At 37.5% G+C, this 18,611-nt stretch overlaps 1 protein-coding gene across 4 annotated transcripts; it reads right to left on the bottom strand.

Moving 5' to 3' along the window:
- Positions 1-174: 174 nt before the first annotated feature.
- LOC107826629 (uncharacterized) lies at positions 175-16,921 on the bottom strand. 4 transcript variants are annotated; one of them, XR_001657314.2, is made up of 21 exons: positions 16,528-16,921; positions 16,169-16,294; positions 15,857-16,024; positions 15,691-15,774; positions 15,481-15,531; positions 13,336-13,392; positions 13,065-13,147; positions 11,386-11,509; positions 11,248-11,307; positions 10,383-10,625; positions 9,196-9,279; positions 8,959-9,106; positions 7,170-7,297; positions 5,311-5,358; positions 5,048-5,178; positions 4,882-4,964; positions 3,847-3,950; positions 3,314-3,384; positions 1,224-1,522; positions 591-1,058; positions 175-504 (listed from the first exon to the last, which is right to left on the bottom strand). XR_001657314.2 is itself a non-coding variant. In XM_016653629.2 (20 exons), exons 1-20 carry the CDS (start codon positions 16,795-16,797, stop codon positions 901-903), a joined length of 2,520 nt encoding a protein of 839 aa, XP_016509115.1. In that variant the 5' UTR covers positions 16,798-16,921; the 3' UTR covers positions 175-900. The 4 variants fall into 4 exon arrangements, 3 of the variants coding, with proteins under 3 accessions (XP_016509115.1, XP_016509116.1, XP_075111724.1); XM_016653629.2 differs by having other exon boundaries at positions 175-1,058; XM_075255623.1 differs by lacking the exons at positions 175-504; positions 591-1,058; positions 3,314-3,384 and having other exon boundaries at positions 1,379-1,522.
- Between the last annotated feature and the right edge of the window lie 1,690 nt (positions 16,922-18,611).

Genomic DNA, 18,611 nt, shown 5'->3' with positions numbered 1-18,611 from the left:
TTGTTTTAGCTGGCACAACGGCACCCAAATAGTGATGCTCGTCATCGGGCATTTAGATTAATGAGTAATTACCTAGTTGAAGTAACGACGGCACTGCATGTGAGGACTTCACACTCTTAGTCTGCAGTCAAAATCGATTATTAAAGTTGGAAATAGGAAATAGCGACTAATTAATTAGGTAGACATTAATATCAATTAAGGAAGTAGAAAGTATAAAATATGTATCTTTTTGTGGACAACGGAGTTAATAAGTACACACATCTGCCAAGGCAACTAAGCAACTCTAGTACAAAAAATTGATAATATAATGTCACACAAAATCTAGCAGTTGACTTTACAAGCTCAAAACCAACAAGTACTGAACGAGGACCAATCAGAAGTTCCCACAACATTCGCATCACCCACAGAGCAACTTCAACAAAGTTCCTCGCATGCCACAATATGCATGTGCTAAAAGTTACTGCTTGCTTACTGGGCATATTCTTTGATGGAACCTTCTCCTCCCTTTAAAACACCAAAACATTGTGAGGATGGCGCAGCTGCAAACTTTTAGTACATTTCCACACGTGCAAAGATCTTAATGGTATTACCTAGTCAAATAGCATGAGATACATCTCGGGTAACTGGATATAAGCTCCGTCAAGGGATGAATGGATGTTGCTTTAGGACACAGGCGACACCTTATGATGAAAAAATATATATACTCGGCTATGCAAATATGTCCCGAGTCTACTATTCATTATTAAAACGTAACAGTAAGAACATATACCCATCAACCATTCTTTGTCCACGTTAAGCAAGTTTAACTGTTCCGTCATAGCAATTGCAGGTGGGGAGAGACTGGGTTTTAAGTGCCAGTCCCAAGGATAGTTCTCACTGCAGGAGGGAGTTCTGAAAAACCTACCTGGTGAATACATCTGTTACTTTAAGCTTAAGCTTCATGTTACCAGCTTGTACTAATAGTTCTTCTCTAGAAGGATCCACTTTTAGGACTAAAGCTTGCTTGTTAAGTGAAGGAACAAAGACTGAATCACCAACACTTGGAAGTTTCCTTCTTTCTGCAGCATAGGCAAAATAGATAATCACCAACAGTAGTGGATATTTGACCCATGTAAATAAAGGAAATATAATATAAGTGTGCAAACCATTGACATGAATACCAAAAAAAGATATAAAGGAGAAAAAAAGATGCAAAAAGCTTTAAAAAAGGAATATTATGTTACCTGATAAAGGTAACCTGGATGTACTGGCAGAGAACACCGCAGGAGTTGCCTCTGAAATTTTACTTTTTTCCACTTTAGCTTCACTCTTTGTAGCTGATGTTTGTCCATTACTTTCCAGTATTTTCTGGGATTGTTGACTTGAAACTGCACGATATTCTCGTGCTCTCTTCTGAATGGAAGATCGTGCAGCTGCTGCTGCCTCAGATATCTCTTGTACCTTTCTGTATCTTTGATTAATGCTGTGTTCTTTCACTGTCTTTCGGGCTATAAGCAACTTGTTATGGAGACCTTTAGTGAGTCTAAACCAAATCGGCAGAGAACAAATACATGTGAGAAAGTTAATATTCAATAATCAGTTTACTACAAGAAAAAAGACCAAAAGGCTGCCTAGGTAAATACAGAATCCCTGAAGAAATGAAATGTCAAATATTCTAAATCATCAAAAACTTCTAAAATTGTAAATGACCAGCAGAGATCCCAATCAAATAAAGCTACTCCCTTTGTTTCAATTTATATGACATTTTCCGTTTTAGTTTCAATTTCTAGCATAAAGAGAGTTTTAAAATCTGAACTTTGATATGCCTCTCCCATCAAACTAAACTTTCAACCATCGTTTAATATTTTTCTTCCACTATCACTGATGCAATGAGTCAAATTAACATCTTAAACACTGGTCTAATCAAATACAGTCGCATATAATAAGACGGTGAGAAAGTGCAATGAAGCAGCAGCTCCCTGTTAAAGAAATTTCTTATTAGAAAATGAGGTTCTCAAATTTCCTCTACATACATGTGAGTTAACTAGAAAGGGAACAAAGAGATTCACTTAGTGCAAGTAAAGGGTCAAGGTATGATCATCATCACACCCTTCCTTTCCCCTTTTTTTGCCTCAGCCAAAAGGAAATCTTAAAAAAGGAAAGGGGAAGGATGAAAAATGGAGGGGTTGATGGAATTTCCTCCCTTCTGGAAGTATTTACCCTCTTTTCGTTGTTTGACATCTCAGATAAAAAGTAGAGGAGATTGTTTTTCAAGTGGACAGAATTAGAGGGGATTCAATAATATTGATAGATGACAAACACCGTCATATTTACTTGCTAATTATATCATGCAAGTACACAACCTCTTTGTTTCTTTCTAATCCTAATGGTATGAAATAAGGATGCAATGGTATTAACTATTACCCATTCATTGAAGCATTGAAGGATATAAATCTATGATTAATGAAACAAAGGCAACCTAACCTTTGTGCTTATTACAAGAGCCACTGGCACACAAACTGGACAAACATTCCATGCTTTCCAACATAGGAAACAACTCATTTACTTTCCTTGGCTTTCTATGTTTCTCTTTCCTTTATTCTTTCTTCCTGATTACATTTCAAGATGATGAAACTAATTGAATGTAAAATGCAACAGAGCATTTCTGGTGATAGCATTGATTAGAACTGCTTTCACAAAATTTTCCAGCCACCATCAGCATATCTAACATAGACCATAAATCAAGCTCAACCTGAAACCTTTTCCATCAAACTTCCACCAAATCTACCACCGGTAAACATTTCACCAACTACTTCCCCCAGTACCGTAACTTGCATGATTTGCACTCTGCTTCTGCAGACCAAGCAAGACTTTTGTCGCTATTTCCCAGCTTTTGCAGGTGGGAGTTACCCTAATTACCATATTTCAATTACCTTCTACTACCCCATATCGTCCCTTTTTCTCTATATTCACACACACGTCTCTCACTCTAGCATCTTAGGTTCAGGTAGATGCCAACTAGTATTAGACTATCCAGTACCAAGGGACAAGGTAACTGATTGCCATAGAGTGCCATGATTTACTTTAATTTGTTTCTCCTTGACTAGGTTGGAACAGATCCTCCGCTAAACACCTACCAATGCAGAGAAGATTGAGATCCATAATGGAACCAAATCAATCTTGAAACAGTTTCAACGACCAAAACTACTGCACAAGGGAGGATAAATCTATTTTGGTGAATTCTGAGGCTATATGGGATTCAGCATTAAAGTGGAGATTGCTTTTTGGATGAAATTTCATGCCAATTCAGCTAAGGTAAGCAAAGGATCCTCACTTCAGAAGATGCTGTGATTCACGAACTTGCTCGTGAAAGTTCTGCTTAAACCTCTCCATGTCAAGTATAACCTGCAGTGCAATGTTAATAAACGTCTAAGAAAAGCACTTGCTAGTCAGTACAAATCGAAGTGCTAAAGAAAAACAGAATTCATGTATGTTCAGATGCACAAATATGATGTCATAAGGACTTACTTTCATTGTGTCTGAACTAAATACTTTTCTTGTGCATAATTCTAAAACTAGACAATATGATGAGAAGGTTCTTTTGATTTCCAGTACCAATTGAAATTAATAATGAAACTAAAATCAGTAGAAGCTAAACAAAGGTCAGCAAATTTCTTGGTACAGATGTTTCTACAGAGTGGCAATAAATCTAGGATCTTGGTAAGCCATCTATATATGGAACAAAAATTAAAGGATGTATGCACATTAGCAATATAAGGCAGACAACTAACATTCCATGCAAATCTTTAATCAATTACAAGTATCAAAATCCAGAATACAAAAGTTAATGGTATTATATGCAAGTACCTCATTGATTTCTGCACTAGCAGCTCCGTAAAGTTCACGAGCCTTGTGCACAATGATATCAGGTATCCTGAGCCTTTCGGCTATATTGATTGCATTTGACCGTCCTGCAGTTGGAGAAGTCTGAAAATAAGAAATTCTACCAAATAACTCAACGACAAGATCACTAAATGATAAGAAGACATCAAAAACTATCTACTGTAGATTGTTAAAAAATTCACGAATGGAGAGAATATCCTCCGAAATTTGTCAATTGATAATATAATATGCAATTACTTGATTTCTCTTGTAATTGTACCCCTGCCCCTTTCACCAGTCACATAAAAGGTAACTGGATATGTAGTGCATCAGCTAACCCAGTCCCGGTTCAAATGTCTATTAATTTGAATTCTGTACATGTGGAAAATGCATAAGAAGAAATTTTAAACACATATGTAAGAGTTCAAAATACTAGAAATAATTAAAAAATAATGGTGAAACAAGAAAGCTCTTGACTCTACAACTTCTAAGTAGGTCCAGTTTTTGGAGACGGGGTGAGTATTTACATATGTGATAGTGCAAAATATATTTGAACCCGAAAAAACGATTTATCAGTGAATATCTGCATATTTATTTGTACAGAATGGTGCAATCCCAAAATTCCATGGTGATTCAATAACATAAGAGTACAAATTGATTGATACAAAGTATACCATGGTTTTACTTGGTAATATTTCTATGATGAGATGAAAACGATTTATCTGAGGAATATCTATTGATGATTGAAAGTTTATAGGTTTTCAATAACTGGCTTAAGTATAAGAGTAGAGAGTATAATAAAAGGAACTGCATTTCAAGAATATTTTGTGACATTGAGATTGTGACACTGCAAAATTTGATCGGAGACCAAAGAGGTATCATCTTTTTCTTTTTAAGCCCAAGTAAGAAGTATTTCTTCTCTTCTTTTCGCCAGAAGAAGTAACATGACATCCTATTATCAGTCATCAGGTAAGAAACTCCAAGCTAATCAAGAAACTACCACATGGATACAAGGACAACCTGGTATTCCCCAAAGAATCCTATAAGTTGGTTTCAACTTCATTTCGTCAAACTCCATACATGCATTTTCAAAGGCATGATTGCTGTCAAGTACATTGTAGCACCAAGATGTTAGAGGAAGTGAGTCTTTTGTCACAAATAAAAGTTCCATCTTAGCATTGAGCACCTGTATTTAAGGGTTTTAAGTTCTCCATGATGTGTTGTAGCTATAGTCAACAAACTCCCAGCTTCTGCAAAAGATTCCAGTAGTGACATCCCAAGTGCAGCTCCTTCTAGAGGATTTGTCCCAGCCCCTACCTGCAAGATACAGTATGGTCTTTATGAAGGAAAATGTCCATTCTTTCCATGCATAATTTCACTTGTTCATAGCAACAATATGGTTGTGCCTCTGGAAGAACAATGAATAACTGCTGAAGTCCCAGTACATACTTCATCTAATAGCACAAGTGACATGTCTGTTGAGTGAGACCGGATTTTCTGCATTTGACAAGAAATTGTATAAAATTTCTGCATTTGGATCTAAAAGGAACACTTTAAATTCATAAACATTAACTGTAGCTGGACAATAATTGCCAATATCATTAGAGACACATTCAAGAGTTCAACTAGTTGATGAGTGCACTAAATTGGATTTGTCTTTGATCAAGAATGGTAACAGTAAATTTAAGCTTATGTTACATTTTGCCTTAAAGGTTCGACCTTAAAATTAGTTTGAATATTGACCTCGTGAAAAAGAAGACCTTAGGAAAAGGAAGTCAACAGAGCATTTGAAAAGGAAGAAAAAGCATTCCTGAACCTTTTTGCAAAATCATCCAGAATCATGGACAATAAATAATCTAATATTGGACAAAGATCTAGCACCTCATAAAACCATTAAAGTGCTAATGAGCCAAATTCTGCTAAATCAATCCATCAAGGTAGCTGATAGCCTGGTAAACAGGCCTCCTGTGCAAGATGCTAAAGAATTCCTAGGAAGCAGAAACAGCCTATTATAACATTAAGCATCTTATAACCATATCTACTGATTCAGTAAGCATACAGAGTAGCAATACAGAATGCTAGGCCATCTGCATGGTTACAACTTGGATAGCACATGCCAGTCAAGCTAAGCATTATCATCTCATCAACAGATAATCTGTTTTTTCTGTCAGCTCCATGCAGGGATGTTCACTATTTCGCCAAAGTTATAATCTAATGTTTTCACCTTCTGTCCCAGTTCATTCAACCTAGTTAGCTTTTGACAGACTAACATGCCCCTAAGTTATCAAACACCTTCCAATATTTTGATCTGATACTGACCAAAAAAAAAAGGGCAGCCCGGTGCACAAGGCATCCCGCGTTCACGCAGGGTCCAGAGAAAGGTCGCATCCCAAGGGGTATGATGTAGACAGTCTACCCTAATGTAAACATTATTGGCTGCTTCCACAGCTCGAACCCGTGACCTATAGGTTACACGGAGACAACTTTATCATTGCTCCAAGGCTCCCTTTCTGATACTGACAGTTTTATCATTTATAACTTTTCAAAGTGTTCTTTTTCTTAAAAAAAAGAAGAAAAAAAAAGTCCTTGAATCACTATACTGGAAATGATGACAAGTGTAATCAACTTGAACCTCAAAATATAGAATTATGTAAGTGAAATTCAGAAAAGAGGGAGTACAACTATATCAGTTTTAACTTTGGACCCTCCTCTTTGGCTCTTCCTATTCATTTCTTGTAATATCCCTTCTTTCCAATAGGTGGTCTAATACACCTTCCTTGATTAAGCTCATACCATTTCAAATATGAATCTACCTTCCACGGTACTATCTTGACTACACACTGGATAAGCCTCCTTATTTATCCACAATCGGTCGACTGTCTGTAATTAACAATCACCTGAGAGTTCGTACAAACAAAAGGAATCCTTCCTCTCTCCCCCTTTATGACAAGAACTTCCATGCAAAAAAGTTAGCAGGTTTAGGTAATGTAACATGTGTACGTAAGATGATGCTGCTCACTTTCGTCGCATTATTACTATGCGTGTGCTTTACTCCGGAAGAGCTGCAATATAAACCAGATCTATAGTTCCTACACTAGAGGAACAGAGCATATACCAGGATGGTGGTCGATATTTAAATTAAACAAGGGCCTTTATACATGTACAATCTAGATAATTTCTTGATTATATATAGCTTCAAATGTTCATCCTCAAGGTAAAGGGTAAGAAGCGACGAATCTACTTGGCCACATCATGTCAGGCTAGTAAAGGAAATGCCAAAAATTCCAGAAGGAACTTCATTAACTTACACTAATTTGTTTCAGATGCCCCGAGAAGGTAGACAGTGATTGGGTTAAGGACTGTTCATCACCAATATCAGCAAATACAAAATCAAACCAAGGGATCTTCACAGGTTCTGATGCTAACACATAAAGACCTGCAAATCTAGTGCGACTTTAAAAGTTATGCACATCAATATAAAAATACATAAATACACATACTTTAGTGCAACACCTAGACTTCGTGTTCTCAGACAGCGCCTCTTGCATAAATGACAAACAGAAATCCTAAGGATGACAACAGAAATCCTAAGGATGACAACAGAAATCCTAAGGATGACAAAGAAGAAATAATGGTAATAACAAAGTTGAAACAACATAGGAAAAGGTATATAGATAATATTATGAGAAAATAGCCTATTCTCTTCTCACATTCTCTTTGTTCTAAATACAATGATGCTCTAGGTGATTCAACCTGAGAGCAAACTTTCTTACAAAAGAAAAAAAAAAGGAAAAAGTTTCTGAGTATCTTTTCACGAGTCAACAATCAACTAATCCCAACCCAATAGTATTCAAGTTCAGATGCTTTCAAGCTAAAAGACCAATAAATCACCTCCTTCAAGAGTTACTTTTGAGATGAGGCTTAAGCATTAGTGCTTGAGGTTCCCGAAAGTAATCTCCCATAAGTTCTATGACCAGCTATAACAAGCTATTCAAATAGAAATATCTTCTTTCAGATGATTATTATGCATATCAGAAGTTATAATATCAACAACAATTTGTGCACCAGCTCTTCTTCTATCACCGTAATCTAAGTTTGATTACATAATTCTGCTAAGCAATCGCCTTCTTTATTTCCCTTTCTCATTATACCTCTAAAATGTACTGAGAAAGCTTGATGCAGTTAGTGATTTTATTGTTGTCAAAGATGATTTTCATATGGAAATTAGGCAGTGCCAATAAAGTGTGATATGAAGAGTCGCTGCGAAGACAGCAGCAATGAAGTTAGGCGCAATGCATTTTAGGTGCACAATGGTGTGGCCTAACGGTCAATGAAGCTGGAACGAAGATCATGGGAACCAGGGTTTGAATCCCAAAAAGGGCAGAAAAAGTTAGGTGATTTCTTCCCATCTGTCTAAGCCTTTTTATGAGCAGAGTTATCCAGACCGAAAACCTGTATTGGTGAGAGGATGCATATAACTCGTGGAATAGTCGAGGTGCGCTAGTATAAGTAGCATGTGATTTCAGGAGGAACAAGAAACATGGCCAAGAGAAGCTGCCAATAATCATTTGGCAGAACTGCAAACTCAATATTAGGATAATATCAAGGCAGAGAAATGAAGTTGGACAGGATGTCAGGCATGTATACAATTTTTGTACCCCAATTTACGTTGGCTATACTGATGGTCCTGCTAAAGAGTGAGCAAAATGAAATTAATGAATGAAGGATTACTGCAAAACTTAAGATGTTTCAGAGTCGGACAAGGTTGGTCTTGAATGACTGTTTCCCCCACTAAAAGAGATCATATGGGCTGTTAACTAGTCTGAGGGGGTAAAAATTACCGGCATTGAGTAATAAAAAATGAAAGTTATAACTTGGAATACTAGCTGTAACTTACCTTGGGAAAGTAACTAAAACTACCTCTCTTTTCTGTTTTTGACAGGTGATCATTACCTCTTTGTATAGGATACTGGTAATTATGACTTCTGATGTTTCATTATATATTGTCTAGTAAATATATTGAGGTATAAGGAATGTTTGCGTTTTGTGAGTTGTTGACTTGATGAACAAAGTAAAATATATAGTATTTGTGCTGACCAGATTTTGCCATCAAAGCAGCCAAACCCACAGTCTTCAAGCAAATGGTTTTACCCCCAGTATTCGGACCAGTTATAACCAGAACTCGAGTGTTCTGAGCAACATATATGTCAACAGGAACAGGGGGTTCCTCTTTCATCTTAGCAACCTGAAGTTAACAGGTAAAGTACCTCATTCATCTACAATGGAAATTTTGCATTCACCGTCAAATTCAGTGATCATGTTAAAAAACATTACTTTTGCTTCCAAGGACTGCAAATTCATATTGGTTTCTTCTCTCAAAATAATGTTTTCTCCCTGCTGCTTCCTCCTCCTAATTTCCTATACACAAAACACCAAACTGAACTCTTAGTGAACTCAAAGTAATTCAACTAAGCACAAATCAACCCTAAGTTATCACAACGATTAAAATTACTTAAAACTGTTACGAGAATACAGCAAACGGAGCTGACATATGATAGAATATGAGAAGAAAGGCTATTCAAAACATTGAAAAGCATCTAACTGTTATGATGCATTGCCATGGCTCTCTAGATTGACAATTCTAGTAAGGCCTGTATAAATTTATTCGCAGATGTTAACAGCAGCAGTAACTGTTTCATCCAAAATAGAGCTGTATAGAGTCTCTAACAACTTATGTCCCAACAAAACTTTCTCAAAGTTCTCTCTCAAACCTAATAACGATTTGAAAATTGAAAGGAATAAAAAGAAAAAGAGGAATACAAAAAAAATCCCACTGAAATCCACTTTCCACTTCTAAGACCTCCACCAGACTCTCAACCTCAGACTTTATCAACTTCACAAGTTGCGTTATTTAGTCAAGGAAGGTCTACTCCAAGGTGGCCATATAAGATAATAATTAATAGAGATGGAAGTGGAACAGGCTTACCAAAAGCCATATCCCACCCTTAAAGAATCCACAATCACACCCGAATCATACATAGTAGTAATTCAACTGCCATGCATATGAGCTGGCCAGGTAAATGAAACCCACAACATCTTTTGCAAAGGTTTCAAAAGGAAAAAGAGAAAAGACAAAGAGCACCATCTTACTAAAGCTTAACCACTCACACAAGTTGCTAATGCTTAAATCCAAAAGGAGGTCCAGCGGCACAAAAGCAATGATGATAAATTCATGAATTTTGTAATAGCAAATCTTTATATACTTCATGAAACTCGGCTATAATCTCGACACTCTTTTAGCTTCCAACTCAAATAGAAGGAGTTCATGTAGGAAACCTATGGCTATTCTTGTTCTCTAATAAAATAAAGACCACCATAAAGAGAGATTGCCTGATGCACCTGATTATGTTGCAATCTGTCCATATTCCAAAGACAGGCTATAAGAGGGAGCCTTTTGAAATGCTTGGAGAATCAAACACTTTTCCATGTTCCATATGCATGTGATATGGAGAGTGACTTACAGCATTAGCGTTCTTGACATCTTTCATGGCCTTCTGTAGAGCCTGCTGATGTTTTTGAACTAATAAAGGATGATAAGCTTTCGGCAGATACATTGTCCATTTCCTCCGTGTAGGATGCAGTGCCACTGAGGTTCTTGCCACCAATGAAGCATCAGTACCTGAAAAGCTATCCTTATCTTGTTGCAAAAATAAGTCTGGACAAGCGCCTCCAAATGCAAGACTATATCGTGCTCTTGCGTTGATCTGTGGATATGAGAATGACAATGGAACATAAACAGCATCAGTAACAACATAAAATAAACACTCAATATATACGACATCAAATAAATCCGACTAAGTGGGCGAACAATGTTCTACTCGACATAATAGATCAAAGAGCATTAAATTGACAGGCATCAGACGGCAATGTCAAACATCTTCGAATTTGTTAAGGATGCGAGGACCAATAAATATTTCTAGGAACTTTAGATTATTCAAGTGTTACCAGTCATATTATGACATTTTATAAAAAAATGGAGACAGTAACAATTGGCATAGTATATCTGCTTAAAAAATTAGTACTCAATCAGAAAGGTATAACAGGATCATTGTTGGACGCCCCAACTCCAGCCAACCAGATCTCATTCTCACTTAACACAAAAGCTTATGCTGAAGTTGTTAATAGTATAGGATCCAGAGCCTTATAAAACCATTTCAAAATCTATCTCCAACCAATCTGAAGTTCGTTTTGGGTAGCATATATAGTATCAAATAAACATATAGATCCAGTCTTATAAATAAAATACAGATATCAGAAGAAAACATAATTAAAAACGAAATAAGTAGAGGTACAAGAAAGTTTATAATTTAAAGTAATAGAACCTACCACATCAAGCCTAACCATAACGCTGAAAATGCTTTCTATGTTATCAATTTCTTCTTGCATCTGCGTAGAAATAAGAAACCACTGGTTAATATCCATATAAGACAACACAAGGGGGGAGAAGCATAAGTTAAGCAAAACCTTTTGTGTTATCTTCAGGAGCACATCAGCTTCAGCCTTTGCCACAGATGCCTTGGCTTGCTGGAGTGCATCATTCATTGGAACTGCTGAGAGAGGTTCTACAACACTTCCAGTACCTGAAGCACTGAAATTGACTATCACCGCTCAGAGAATATGGATTATACTATACAGGTGAGGCATTTATGACATGAATAATGTCAAACTTATCCATGGATCTAGCAGCAGTTCTTTTTTTTCCCACAAAACATGTAAAATATTAGATGGCCCAAGAAATCACTATCTGAATATGATAAGTACGACTTTTGGGCTTAACTGAGGGTAATAATAGCTTGTTTATTTTAAATGAGTGAATAAATGAATTTACATAGGTGCAATAATGTATAACCAACTTGCTAAGAGAATCAGGGGGAGACGAAAGGGCTGCTGGAAATGGAAAACTCTATTGAACTGCCTCATGAATCTTTTTGTAAAAGGAAATGCTGCACTTTCCAGAGGAGGCTCTTTTGGAGTCTACAGCACCCAAGTATCAACCTTCTTGGAGCAAACAAGAGCATTGCAAGCTATTCTTGCATATTCTTACAGCATACAATTTGAGAAAAAAGAAGTCTCAACACACTAGTTGGTGCTTGACGAGTACCAAGCAGGGGAAGATGCAGTAGTTTGAAATTGCATCAAGACAGTGGAAAATGATGCTTAATTCAAGGGGAATTCACTTGGATATGCCAGGCAATGTGAATAACCCTTTCTGAAGCAGGGCAAGAAACATTAGCAAAAAGAGAGATGAGGCTTGGAAAGTAATCCTGCAACAATTTTGGATGCAATCACAGCATTTTCTTAGTGCTTTTCGTTTTTTTGTTAACATCAAAGAAAACGTGTTACAGTTCATAGAAACTCTTGTATAGAAAGTCAGGACAAACTTTTTTTTTTTTTTTGCAACTTTTGGATGTAGTGACTGCATTTTATAGTAATCCCACAACAATTTGGAGTGGAAGAAATAGACCTTGAAAGATTAGAGCATCTCATCCCCTATTGAAAACATCATGCTATTTTTTATGCACTTTCTGGAGTACCTAAACCAATCGAATTTGAAACTCTTTTTAACAGGATCAAATTTTATATAGCTGATTGAATGCAATTCCAAGAGTTTCCTGATAGCTCGTCTACAGCTTGTAAAAGGGATTTATCCAGCTTTTGTGCAACGAATCTTACAAGCTATCAAACAGTAGTTCGGAGAATTAGAACTGTTTTTGAATTGGTCATTAGATAATGCCATATCAGAGGGTTTTGAGAAGCTTGTGTTTCTCGTCCTTTCTATAAGCACCTGTTTTATTTTTCAATATATCGAGCACAGTATAATGCAACAGTAGAATTACAATGCCATAAAACCGTGGAATTCCTGCAGGAAGGAAATGAAACAAATGGATAATTCAAACTCAATTTCAGCAACAGGAGCTTCTGACAAGTTCCTCATGAAATGTGGAATTTAGTCAAAGCAGTAATTCTTTGCTTATGTCATTTCCTAATATATGATGTCACCAACTTCTGCTTAGCATGTTCTACCAATATCGAGCTTTCGACATAGGGACAGAAAAGACAAGAAAATGTACAAACATTATACATAGTTATTTACATAAGCCCCAATAAGGGAGGATTGAGGAAACTTTAAGATATTAACACACCTGGACAACAATAGCCCTTCAAAGGTCATTCGCTGATTAAATCCTGATCTAATGCACCATCTGCCATCAATTTCACTCACTTCCTGAGTAAACATATCAGGTTCACAAGGTGCTATGACAAATCCAGAAAGGTACACCCTCATCCAACTGTTAAGGTCACACTCTCAGGTAGAGAAACTCTTTTATTTCATCACCACATTCAAAGCTTAAGTTTCTAAATAATATGTGGAAAGCCAGTGGAACTGAATGAATAGGACAAAGGCCGGATTACCATAGAAGACACTTCTTCCACTCCGTTCCTGATTATGCTCTCCATCAACTGGTATAACTGAAGATGCAAGAGAATGCAATAGGTTAGTGTCCAAGCAGAGAATTTAGGGGCAGGAAACATCAAGAACAGACAAATCTCACACCCAGTCAGCAATGTGGGTATTCCCCTAACAGAAGTACAACAAAGAGGCAAATGGTTCCTGACAACAATAACCCAATGGAATCCCACAAGTGGGGTCTGGGGAGGGTAGTGTGTACGCAGACCTTACCCCTACTCTGGAGGAATAGAGAGGTTGTTTCCGATAGATCCTCGACTCAAGAAGATAAGAAGAGACAGTGGCGCAGTAATATCAGAGGAAGCAAGAAAGAAAGAAAGATAACATCAACAGCGTAATAACCAGAAAATAGAGAGAAAAGCAATAACAATAAGCAGTAATAATGGCACAGTACTACAGGCACAATGGAGTAATATGGATACAACAAGAGCCACTAGCATCCTAAGACACTACACTCTTGGACTAGCCTCCTACGACTTACCCTGCAGCCCTAAAGAAGTAATGTGGACACAACTGAAGCCACTAGCAGCCTAAGACAGAACCCATGCTAGCCTCCTACTTCCTAACCTACAACCTTAGTGCTCGCCCTTCACAACTTCCTATCAAGTGTCATGTCCTCGGAAATCTGAAGCCGGACCAGGTCCTGCCAGATCACCTCTCCCAATATTTCTTTGGCCGCCCTCTACCTTTTCTCACACCCGTCAAGCCAGCCGTTCACATCTCCTAACCGTGGCATTCATGCTTCTCCTCCGCACGTGCCCAAACCATCTAAGCCTAGCTTCCTGCATCTTGTCTTCTCTGGGAGGCTACGCTCACCTTCACCCGGATATCTTCATTCCTAATATTATCCAGCCTAGTGTGCCCGCATATCCATCTCAACATCCTCATTTCTGCAACTTTCATCTTCTGGATATGAGAATTCTTGACCGGCTAACACTCAACACCATACATCATGGTCGGTCTAACCACCGCTCTATAAAACTTACCTTTAAGTTTCGGGGGCACCTTCCTGTCGCACAAGACACCAGACACTAGCCTCCATTTCATTCACCCCACCCCTATACGGTGCGTAACATCCTCATCAATCTCCTCATCCTCCTGGATAACCGACCCCAGGTACTTGAAGCTCCCTTTCTTGGGAATGACTTGAGAGTCAAGCCTTACGCACATGTCCACTTCTCCCGAAACGCCGCTAAACTTGCACTCCACGTATTCTGTCTTAGTGCTGCTCAACTTGAAACCTTTAGACTCAAGGGTCTATCTCCAGACCTCCAACCTCTCGTTAACACCGCCTCGCGTCTCATTGATCAGAACAATATCATCGGCGAATAACATACACCATGGCACCTCCCCTTGGATATGGTGTGTCAGTGCGTCCATCATCAGGGCAAATAAGAATGGGCTAATCGCATAATTGATGCTTTTATTGAAGATAATAATTCCTGCAATCCCTCTATCGCTTTCTAGATGTTCTCGTCCCAAAGGACATCCAAACTTTATTACTATGCCTACTCCATACCCAGAGACAAGAGATCAAACTTGCATCAGCCGCACTGCATGGTAGGGAGTATTAATTTTCTCCATATAGAGATGAATTTGGTAACAATTACAAACCGGGATGGGATTTTAGATATGAAAAGGTATATGCCTTGGTAACAACCTAGAGGCTGTCGTAGAATGGATTTATCACCTCCACTATCCCTATCTTCTGTCTAATGTTAAGGCTGTCAGTTCAGATATGCAACCACAAGATTTACTGACTTTCCTTTGTAACAGTTAAAGAATTAACGACATAACAACGTACAATGTTAGCCCACCATCTTAAGAGTATGCATGCCACATGATAATATAGTAATATACTAGTCTTTGATTTTAACAATTTACTCCAACTAAAGAGATTATGCTTATGGCTGGACACATAAACTGATGACAGATAAACTAAAGTAATATGCACTGGCTCACAAAAACCAAATTTTGAATCAAAAATATTCCTAAAGCAAATATTTTCAAGCAGGAAGAAGTTTCAGAAAAGTAATAACCACCAATTTTGCTGAAGTAGAGTCTATAGAAGAGGGAAGAATGATCTCTACCTTTCTTTCGAGAAGGCGAACTTGATCACGAGATTGTTTCAAGGAAGAGCTCTAAAACCACAAAGTAATTCAAATAAGACTAGTAATAGTCAAATATAACCACAGTAAATAACAGAGTCACTGCACTGCATGATAGAAGATGCAGAACACGCTAAAAAAGATAGTTAAACAGCAGAAATATCAATGCAGTTCATTAAAATGAGGACAGACCGCAGAATCCTTGACGGAACCATCTTCATCAACTAATTGTTGTATGAACCTCACTAGTGATCTGCTTATGGTTAGTTCCATAATCTGCAGTAAATATAGAAAATAATTGGAGACAAACGTGCCATATGTGATTGCAGACAAGTTCATTGTTACCATATTGTATTACCATTTCTGTGAGAGGCATAAAGCGCTGATACCATTCTGCGTCTTGCTTGATTGCAGCTTTGACATTTGACTGCAACATTTCCACAAACTGCAGTAGCGCTACAACGTTCATTGCTTCAGTCCCACTGACAGGAAAACCTCTGCGTGCAACTTGTACGGCAGTTTTGACCTTCAACAACAGTAGAGAAACAGACAACATGATTCTGCAGCATTCGCAATTTAAGCAGGAACTTCAACTACAAGGAGTTTCCCCAGATTAAGTTTTAAATAAAACCAGTACACCACAGGTCAATAAGCTAAATTGAGAACCAACCAGCTCGATATCAATGCCGTTAAAGTCCATCATGGCACCGTACTTATTCATCTCTACAGCAGCATTGGTTTCCTCTAAGAGTCTGAGGCTATCTTCAAATGTTTGATTCAAGTACCCTAGTTGTTCCTGCACCACTATTCCTTTGAGAATAATATTATTACTATGTATTTACATATAAATATATACACAAACACATACATATTCGTACACATATACGATGCACATATGTATATATAGACACACACTCACATACATACATACAATCAAACTACATATACATGTGTGTGTGTGTGCAGGAATGAGCTACAACGAGAAGCAATTAGTCAATTCATCATGCAAGCACTACACGGGAAGTTAACCTTGAGAGCTATTTTGCCTAAGGAAGTGCCGGCGAAGGAAGCGACGGAATCGCATAATTTGTCCCATTCGAGGACTCTGAGACTGTCGACAAGTATGGATGGTCGATTAGAGGCCGGTGCAGAGCTCGAGTCCAGTGGTTTATTCAAGAAGGCATGGACTTTAAATCGAATGGACTGCCTGAAAACACTGTGAATTTTTGGGACGGCAAATGCTACGGTGGCGAATGAGGCTGATGAATTGGGAAGCAGTGAAATTGAAAGGAGCATCATGCATTTGAAAATGGATTGTTCGGAAAGAGATGATTTGCATAGGAAGTGACAGAAGCACCAGTGGCGGGGAGAGATTGCCTGAAACGAGATAGACTTCAGTATGACTGATGGTTACACTCGAAGACCACAACAATTGGGCCTGGAAGATTCAAATTTAAGCCCACAACCCATGTCATTTTACTAAAATTACTCTGGGGACCTTTCCAAAACTGTTTAAATTTTGATCACATTAGAAAAAGGTTTTGAGAAAATAGCCTCCAAACAGAATTTTAAGCATGCTTGTTAGAATTTTAGAAATCGATTCTGGCAATCACCAAAATTTTAAAGCACCAAGAATTCATCCACAACGCTGAAAAATTTGTGGTCGCTCATGATTTTTTCAGCATTATGGCTTAAAATTCTGGTAATCATTAAGATTTTGACACAAATTCTGACGATCATATAACTGGCTGAAATTTTTGGCGAGCATACTTTAAAATCTAACGCAGGATATTTTCCCAACGCTTCTGTTATCGAGGTTAAAAAATCAATAATTGCACAAAAAAGTATTCTATTTTTGTCATTCTCTAGTCATTTAAACTCATCCAATTAAAAAGTTGAATATGTACCTTAGAATTTGTTAGAGGCACTATCTGGCCTGTATTTGAAACATCCGACTGTAAATTATCTCAAGTCGAACGAAATTACAACACATACCAAATTTTTATTTCCAAAAGACTCAATCTTAAGCATTAAGGCATGTACAAGTAGAACAAAGATTACATTAACGCGTTGGAATTTGGACTTACGTTAATTGGTTATAGCCTGAAAAGATAGTGACATGGTCCAAGTGATAGATAAATAAATGGCCTAATATTAAATATTGTGTGTGTGGATAAGTGAGGCCCAATAACTATTGGTCTGTGATGGGTAGACACTCTTTATAAATAGAGGTCAACCCCCATTTCCCTAGCTATTAGAAAATCCTAGCGTATTCTGCCTCTTGAATACGTGGTAATGGAAGACGGTCCATCAGTCAAGTTCTTCGGGCTGTGAGAGCGCGTAGCTAGCGGATCGTGGAAGTTGATCTCAGGCTTAATCGCCGTTTGTTGTCGCTGCTGAGTCCATGGAGTTTAACGGTACGCTTCCTTAAACGCTAACTCTGGATTGATTTTGTAATTGTGTCTTAATCTCTGCTATGGCTACGAGTTAATTATTTTACTCAGAACCACCATAGTTAAAGGGATCAATAGATTAATCTTGAGTTCCAAAATATATACGTTCTGCTATCAGTTTTGAACGCGGTATAACACAAGGATTCACTGTACGATTATTTTTGGATGAACTTCTTGTCGGCTGCTACGGTTATATGTATTGTTCCTACAATATGGGTTTTAACCCATCGTAATGAAAATTAGAGTAACAACTTATAAAAGAAAATAAAAGGTAAAGGGTTTGAATCTTGTTGATGGAGGCAGCGATGGTTTAACAGAATGTATCAAAAACCTCTTGTTATTAAAACCTTGATTGATCCTGGTTACTTGAGTTATTTTACGAAAGGAATATAAAGATCTGTTTGTTGAATTTTTATTGTTGTCCATAAATAAATAAGAAAGGCCAAATGATTTAGCCAATGACCGAGGCCCTCTAGGAAATAAAGATGGTTGTTATATTCCTTTAATTGTAGTGGTGGCTACTATTACAAATAATATTTCTTGCTTTCCAAGCTGTGACAGTGTTTAAAATTTTCAACCTTTATGGAACATCCTTATGTATGATGAAGGAAATTACTTGGTGAATCTTTCTTATTCTATTACCTTCGGTGCTATTTGACA

Source organism: Nicotiana tabacum, chromosome 6 (genome assembly GCF_000715075.1).
Source record: "Nicotiana tabacum cultivar K326 chromosome 6, ASM71507v2, whole genome shotgun sequence".
Classification (NCBI taxonomy): Eukaryota; Viridiplantae; Streptophyta; class Magnoliopsida; order Solanales; family Solanaceae; genus Nicotiana; species Nicotiana tabacum.
This window is presented reverse-complemented; position numbering and strand designations above follow the sequence as displayed.

Bases quoted from the DNA above. Each gene is read 5' to 3' on its own strand.
- LOC107826629 (XM_016653629.2), bottom strand. From the start codon at position 16,797: ATGATGCTCCTTTCAATTTCACTGCTTCCCAATTCATCAGCCTCATTC. The intron at 13,393-15,480 runs GTAGAGATCATT...TTGCATCTTCAG, and splicing joins TTCGCCTTCTCGAAAGAAAG to TTATACCAGTTGATGGAGAG. The intron at 3,385-3,846 runs GTACTTGCATAT...ATTGCACTGCAG, and splicing joins CTAGTGCAGAAATCAATGAG to GTTATACTTGACATGGAGAG.